General features: G+C 38.3%; 1 protein-coding gene across 1 annotated transcript in view; it reads left to right on the top strand.

Annotated features, from left to right (window-relative positions):
• The first annotated feature begins 5,687 nt into the window (after positions 1-5,687).
• tbca (tubulin cofactor a) overlaps positions 5,688-8,333 on the top strand; it is a 19,772-nt gene continuing 17,126 nt past the window's right edge. The window contains exon 1 of the mRNA XM_031860343.1: positions 5,688-5,880. Within this exon, the coding sequence (XP_031716203.1) occupies positions 5,828-5,880 (53 nt within the window). The 5' untranslated portion in view covers positions 5,688-5,827. The remainder of the gene's footprint in view (positions 5,881-8,333) is intronic.

Genomic DNA, 8,333 nt, shown 5'->3' with positions numbered 1-8,333 from the left:
GTGTGTGTGTGTGTGTGTGTGTGTGTGTGTGTGTGTGTGTGTGTGTGGCAGAGAGGATCAGATGGAGAAGGTCACTTTAGTGGCACATCACACCTGATGCCAAACAGGTCATCCGTGCTGCTGCGGTGCCCAGGGAGGCCTTATGCATTTTAATAAGGGTTTTGTTAAAAGGGGTTCAGGAGCCAACGGGGTCCCTGAGAAGAGGAGGAGGGGGGGGGGACCAAGGGGCCCCCTGGCAACAAAATTAGAAAGTAGGTTCATTTTTCAACCACAGGTCTCGTTATCATCACAATGTGCAGAAGATTTAGGATTAAATAAAATGCTTTGTTCAATGTTTACTTTGGTTGACCTTTTTGCTGAAAATCTCACAATAATTTGTACTGTTTCAATGCTTAAAACTGTTTTGATTGTATATTAATAGTTGACATGCAAAGATAAACTCAGTCAATACTTTGTTCCTCAAAGTGTTGCTGTGATGTTGAATATTAAAGGCACTGCGACAAATGCAAATGCAGATCTCACTGTTCTGATTGCATAAAAAGTCAACTTTTTTTAGTCTTCTACAAACTTATTTCATGCCGACAGCGGTGTGTTTATACAATGACAGTTTTCCTAAAATTATATTTTTAAAAATCTCAGTGTATCACCTCGCTTAGTATCGCAAAGCTACGTGATCCAGTGAATCGTAACCCCGGCATCATGATACGCATCGTGTCACCACATTCTTGCCAATACAGTTCTAGTTTATTTACATGTAAAGGGATTTTATCTCAACTAGTTGTTGTGGCTTTTTCACTGAAAGTTGAATTCTGCCTGTAAGTTCCGGATCTACACAAATGAATGAGACACTGTGTGAAAAAGCATCACGTCATCACGTTCAGCTCGTCTCTGCATGGTATATTAATAAAGTTAAATGAATGTAAACACCTCGGTGTCCTTGCACTCCAGAGGGTCAGACCATCCAAATGGCAAAAATGCAGATTTTACTGATTATTGATTGAGTGTGTTTTAACCTTTAGTCTTGTAACGTTTAATAGAGAAGTCTGATTATAATGAGCCTTAACATCCAGTTTCCCCTTTTTATTTTCCCTTCAAGCATCTTTACGATCATAAAGCATCTCATATATATTGTGTATCAGCTTGTTTCAGCTCTGCGTTGAAGCTATAGATGTTGTTTACATTGAGTCCCATCAAATGGAAATATTCTATATTTTAGACACATTTCCACAATAAAAAAAAAAATAAAATCACATTTCGTATCTTATTTCTGTTCGGAATAAAAATAAAGTTATTTGTAAAGACCAATGGTGCTGCAGAGGTTTAGACTTTATCTCTGCTCTATTCATTTGCACTCTGAAGTAAAAGTCCCTATTTTATATCTTATTGTTTGATTTATTTGAACTTGTTCTTATTTTGCCTTTATTTTGATAGTGCAGAGAGCAACAGGAAACGTGCTATCGTGGACGTTGCAGTTCTGTGGTACCTGTTTCACTTATTGTCAACACTTTGCTGTTAAATTATAACAGTTTGTTCTATTTTAACTATATTTTACTGATGATTCTGGTTCGACGTGTGTGTGTTTGTGATATATTGCCCATGTGGGAAAAACAAAACACTGAACTGAAAATGTAAAAAATAACCTGAGCCACAATAAACCTTTAATAGAAGCAATGTCTGTTACTTTAAAACACTGTGAACACATTTTATTAGAGCTACTTTAATATGAAAACTGTTCACCGTGAAGTTTGATGTTCCAGAGTAATAAAAAACATGTTCATGATAATTGCTCAATGCTGTGAGCCACTCTAACAGAACTGTCTATTGACAGCGAAATGGATGAAAACTATCTGCAGGTAAGTGATTTTTTATTTTATTTGACTGAACTGACCCTTTAATATTTGCAGGAAATAAAGCCAATAATGAAACACTTCTGTTATTCTGTCATCAGTCAGAGATGTTATTTCCTCAACTTTTATTAGAATTCAAAGGAAATCACATAAAGCTTCTGAGAGGGAAGACAGAAGGTGTGTGCGCGTGTGTGTGTGCGCGTGTGTGTGTGCGCGTGCGCGTCTGCACTATGAGAGCACCAGCTGATTCTCTCGCCTCCTCCTCCTCCTCTTCCTCCTCCTCCTGTCCTCTTCCTCTCGCCTCTCACTAATTGACCGTCGGCATTCATACACACATTTCTCACTAATTTCTCATTTGCTATTCCAGCAGTGGCCGAGGCACGTCTCGAGGAATACATCTCGCCCTCACTGCAGAGTCCATCAACGATTTCCTCCCTCCCTCCCTCTCTCCTTCTCCTCCTCCTTCTCCTCCTCCTCCTCTTCCTCCTCCTCCATCCTCCATCCTCCTCCTCCTCCTCCTCCTCAGTTATAAATTTGCTGTTTGGTTTGATAATCAAATCTATGTGATTCAGCCTTGTTCTCTCTCTCTCTCTCTCTCTCGCTCTCTCTCTCTCTGTCTCTCTGTCTCTCTCACACGAACACGAACACGCACGTACGCGCTATTACGCACACGCGCGCAGATGCCTGACACTATTTCTGATGGAGAAAATTGCCAAATTGATATCTGATTTTTTTTGAGGAATATAACGATCTTGCAATTGCACACACACGCACACACACACACACACGCACACACACACACACGCATGCATGCATGCATGCATGCTCATATACAACATAAAGACTGCAAGTACACACACACACACGCACACAGGAGCGGCGGCGGCGCATTAGAAAACTCCAAAGTCATCCAGTTTGCTCTAATCATTACAATTAGTCGTGAATTATCACCGGACTCTGACAGACGTTCCTTGTAACTCTCTTTTATTTCCACCCCGCGCTAATCAGCGGCTCTCATTACGAACGCTGATTAAACTGCAAATTACCCAGCAGCGGCCCCGTGCGCGCCTACCAGCGCCTCGCTCAATATCAATTAAGTCGAGCAGCCCGTCTGTACTCTCGCGGCGCTTCCAAATGCTTGATAGTGCCACTTATTAGTTTGGAAAACTCGGAAAATACCAATAATCAACGGCCATGGAGCTGCACGAGGGGGGGATAGAGAGCCCGGGGTTTTCCCACCTCTCAGATGCAATCACACGAGCTTCTGCCGGTATTGGTTTTTCTCTCTCGTGCATGCAGGCCTGGAGGAGGCACGCGTGCACGCAGAAACCTGCGCCATGTTTTCTCCGACTGTGAGAGAGAAACATATATATATATATATATATATATATATATTAATTAGAAAAGCTCACATCATTTGGATTAATATGTCTTTTTTGAATAACGTCGTGCATTAATGCATGGCAGATCTCATCTAACACCATTACATCGTTCCGGTTGCAGAGAGAATGAACTGGTTTCTCCTCTATTATGTTAACCTGTTTAGTCTTGGTATAATATAAATTAATAGCAACTCATTATAATTATTTTTGCGTTAGAAGGGAATCCTGGTCCATGTTTCTAATTGAACCCCTTTTTGTGCTGGTTGATCAGTGTTGAGCAAGAGGAGGATGGGTTCAAATACGTTATTATGAGTATAATACTGCAGTGAAAATGTTACCAAAAATATACTCATCATGCAGATAAATGACCCTTCTCTGTCTTTCACAGAGTATTATATTATTGGATTGTTGTTATGGCATTATTTTAAGGTTTAAATTGATGGAGCTTATTTTAATTTCTTCTCAAGATTTTACTCTCAAGTATTGTGAAGAAGTAAAAAGTATCATCAAATATAAGTAAAGTACCTCAAAATTTCTTAATTTACTTTTTCGTGTCTGTTTTACAGCTTAGAGTAATACATTGTGTGTAATAATGATCAATTTAGTTTAAAATATCATTTATGGTGGAATTGAGTTTGTAAGAAGCAGAAGCAGCAGCATTTAATGAGTCTCTCTATTTGCAGGCTTTAATAATGTCACGTCTAAATGAAAATCAAACGTGGTGGTGTAAAAATGAACGCATTCACAGGAAATATGTGGGGTTTTTTGGCAGCAAAATGTATATTTGTTGAGAATAATAACAATATTTACAGTATATGTTTTCATGTTTCCTTAATTTGAGGCTGGATATGTAAAACATGAGCTAAAGAGACATGATATTGTATTATGGGTGGATTGTATTACAACTAGAAGCGCCACCTTGCTGATGACTCAACATGTTCGGTTGTACACCAGCATTATCCAATGTTTTTTTTTTTTTTTTGGCTCTACTCAAACATCTTCAGATTGGACTTTTTTCTCATGTTTTTCATCATGACAAGAACAAATATTTTCCATTTTGACAGATGAAAAAACATGAAAACCACACAACTGCAAATTTTATGGTTTAATACTTTGTGTTGTGGATTTCTTTGCAAGCCAAAGTTGTAAATTTCCTCCCTCCATCAAGCTGTCTTCCTTTCCTCCACCCTTGATATCAGTTGTAGGTTTTGTTATCATGATCAGCTGTGATGAGCAATTAAGACATTAAAAGTGTCTGTGTAACGTACTGTATATAATAAGTATTCTATTGTTAGGATGTGTGAACGCTGTTGCGCCATAATGTGCAGAAATGTAGTTGAGTAACATGAACTTTTAATGGTATTGGCATGCTGAAGACTCCATTATAATGATATATATATATATATATATATATATATATATATATATATATATATATATATATATATATTCTTTTAACACAAGCAGCCTCGAAGAAAACTATGAAATTGAATCTTTTTTCATAGATCACACAAATCAATATCAGATGCACAAAGATTCAAATGATATTGAATGTGCTGTCTTTGTAACACAGCTTTATAAGCATGTCAATTGTTTAGCTTAAGTGATATACTGTGTAAATAAAGAAATTGGCTGATACAACCTTATATGTGTCTGTATATAGAGTTTAATGCTCACTGACACGAAATGTTAGAAGTCAAGTCAATGCAAACACCATTAAATACACTGGAAAACATATAGAGCAGGACTCAGTATCAGGTGAGACCTAAGTGTGTTATTTTACTGTTGTTTTGTTTTTGTTTTAAACAAGATGGGCCGGTCATTCTGGTTATTAATTCATCTGGTTATTCTTTAATTGAACCATTAACAGTGAAACACATGCTAGAGGCAGGAGACTGTATGTGCAAATCAATAGATAGATACTAAATGGATAGATGGATAGATGGATAGGTAGGTAGGTAGGTAGGTAGGTATAGGTAGATGAGACGGCTGAGATATCCTTGATCATCTCATCTGGCTTCTCTCAGTGTGGAACAACCGCAGCTGTCAATACATTCCTCCCACCTCACTAAAAGTACGAATTAAATTAATTGTCAAGCTGAGTGAGGCCTTCCACTTTGCTCCAAACCCAAAGGACATCACCAAATGTCAACTATACCCTCAGATCTAAATAACGTGTACAATCTGGTTTAAATCCTTTTATTTTCTTTCTTTCTTTCTTTCTTTCTGTAATAATGATAATAATGATAAGTATTATTATTATTAAATAAATACAATTTTTATTATATTATATTATATTGTATTATATTGTATTATGTATCCATTCTGGTATACTGATATTAAAAGAATACAATGATTCTCTGCAAGAATAGTATTTTTTTATTTAATTGACACGTGATTAATTTTAGCCTAAAGGGCTACTGGAACGGTCATTGAGATCCACACGCTCGACGATCATCCGCTCCTAGAGTTCGATTTATCTGCACGCAACTGGTCGTCTCTGTTTTCCGGCTTGAACACGCTCCATAGCAGTAAACCAACACACGTTACATCCACAGACTGCAGGCTACAACCGAGTAATACCCACAACCTACAGCCATGGCAGACCCAAGAATACGGCAAATTAAGATTAAAACTGGCATCGTGAGGAGGTATGGTTGTTTTTTTGTTCCAGTTAAACCAGACGATTTAGCATGTAAATAAAGCTAAGTACGTACAGTAGCTAATGTTACGTTAAGCTAAGGCTAGCGAGCTTAGCCGGACGGACAAGCCGGGCTCGGCATAGAACCGCGCGTGGAGGAATGTTTTGTCCGTTAGGGTTTCAACTTTACCCCGGTGCTTTGGTGCGGCCTGTGGTTAGTAAGCCGTCTTCTTTTATTATGTTTGCAGTAGATACACTTCATCTTGCTCACAGTTCTGGTGTGGTAATACAAGTGCATTTTACCCCAAAACACAGCGTTGTAACATAATAATATGTTATGTTCTGAGTTGCAGCGGTAGCTAACGTTAGTCGACTCATGCTAGCTTTTAGCCAGCTGGCTATCAAATTGCTAATAACATGTAGCCTCGTTTTTGGCTCGTCTGCTGCTTCTTTGTTTCTCAAAATGTAATGTATGCTAATGTAAGAGGCCACTAAGGTCCAAAAAAATAAAACGTTTTTATATTGTTTACTCTGAAATGGTTGTAAATTTGACTTAAACCTCAAATACAGAGAAGCTTCCACTGAAATATGACCGATGAGATAAACTAACGTTATACTGCTGTTTTTAACACAGCCCTTAGCCATGCTTTGGTTTTAATCTCTATAAAGAAAGACTTTTCCCATCAGTCTGAGCTGACTGTGCACATTTGTGGCGATGTAGGAAATGCCTGCGCAGTCAGATGACACAGCATCACATGTACTACTACTGTTATTGTGGTCTGTGGTCATCACAAGGATATTAATAAGATATTAATGACTGAAAATGTATATATTTTAGTATTACATTTCTTATTTATCTAACTTTTTCTTTGGTCACAGAAATCATTTCTTTTATCGGGGTATAACTTTAGTGAACCATGAGGTTATATTTCACCCACTCAAGCTCTCAGCTATGTCTTTAAGGTTTTATATTATAAAGATTATTAAGACATTTGTACATTTATATGTCTAATCTTGTACAGTCGGTATTCGTCAGATTCGGTTTGACTGGAATCTACAGATCCTGTGTCGATCAATACTCATAATACACTAGTATCAAAGCTTGGACTATTATATGTGTAGTAACAGAGGGGAAGTGATTGGAATAATAAAACTAATCCACCCACAATAGTGGTTAAAAATATGGGAAATGTAGTATAATTTCTAAACTGATTTAAATCCGAAAAAGACTAAGCAAAGCTAGTAGGCAAGTGAGAGTTAGTTGTATTAGACCAGTAGCTTCACTTTAGATTTACTGGGACTAATCCTCAATAAATGCAACACGTAATTCTGAGTTTCTGCAAAAAGCAGCAACAGGAAATGTGGAGTTTGCTGTAAGAGCATGTTAACATTATAAAATCTCTCTCTTGTCCTTTAGGAGCACTTTGTCCCTGAGACACTCAATTTATTTTTTCAACTCGGCCTTTTAGCTGTTTGAACAAAATGTCTGCTCTCTTACATTTAGCCAGACATGGAAATGTCTTCATATGAACCCTGAAGACTCTTAAAGCTGGAAAAGGTTTTTCTAGAAAAACGATAAACTAACTTCTGTTCTTCAAACTATGTTACAAGACTGCAGGTCTGTCTCTCTCTCTCTCTGTCTCTTTCTCTCTCTCGCTCTGTCACACATCAATTCTACTTTAAAATGAATACTTACAAATTAAAGTTTTACTAGATTATGGTACTAACGTTGGTCAACACACGTCTCTCACTGTTTCGTTGTCTGTTCTCAAACTCGTAGCTCTGCCAGGTGACTGGAAGTCCCTGTCATACTGGAGAACATTTATGCTTTTGTTCTTTTACAGTTTATTTGTGAATTTCACAATGGTCGTGCAGAACAAAGTCACAAACCGTGACTTCCATTGTCCGCTTCGTAGGGCTTATAACGCCGCTGGACACGCCGCTCTCAAATCACTCCAGTAACAGCTAGCTTCCTCCACATGTCGGCAGTAGTAGAATTATGAAAATATATTGCACAATTTAACTGCTTCTAGTATAAACAAAGTCAGCAAGGCCGGTCATTTTTATGCATGTTGAATTAACCACTGGTAGTCGATCGACACGTCATGACTGCTAAAACCCGATAAAGTAGCGAACACGGGTGTCTACGTCATCGTTTCCCCGTCCACACTACGGCTCGACCCCGACGTTCTCAAACTAACACGTCGTCGCTAACGTTTTCAAACGCCTCCGTTTTTGGGGTTCTAAGACTCCGAAGTAGTGCGGACGCTCGCCGTTAACGTAGCAAAGGATGTGCGTTTAAAAATGTTAGTAGTGTGGATGTAGCCTATTAATAGAGTTGGCTTCCATTGTGAGCTAAATGTGTGGGGTAATGTGCTCAGGGTAGTAGTCTGTGTGATGGACCGGGAGTCTAATCCCCCACACATTTAGCTCACAATGGAAGCCAACTCTATTAATAGGCTA

The sequence above is a fragment of the Anarrhichthys ocellatus genome, unplaced genomic scaffold, assembly GCF_004355925.1.
Source record: "Anarrhichthys ocellatus isolate YVR2014 unplaced genomic scaffold, GSC_Weel_1.0 scaffold23, whole genome shotgun sequence".
NCBI classification, from domain to species: Eukaryota; Metazoa; Chordata; class Actinopteri; order Perciformes; family Anarhichadidae; genus Anarrhichthys; species Anarrhichthys ocellatus.
The sequence above is the reverse complement of the archived record's forward strand: the minus strand, read 5'-3'. Positions and strand labels throughout refer to the sequence as shown.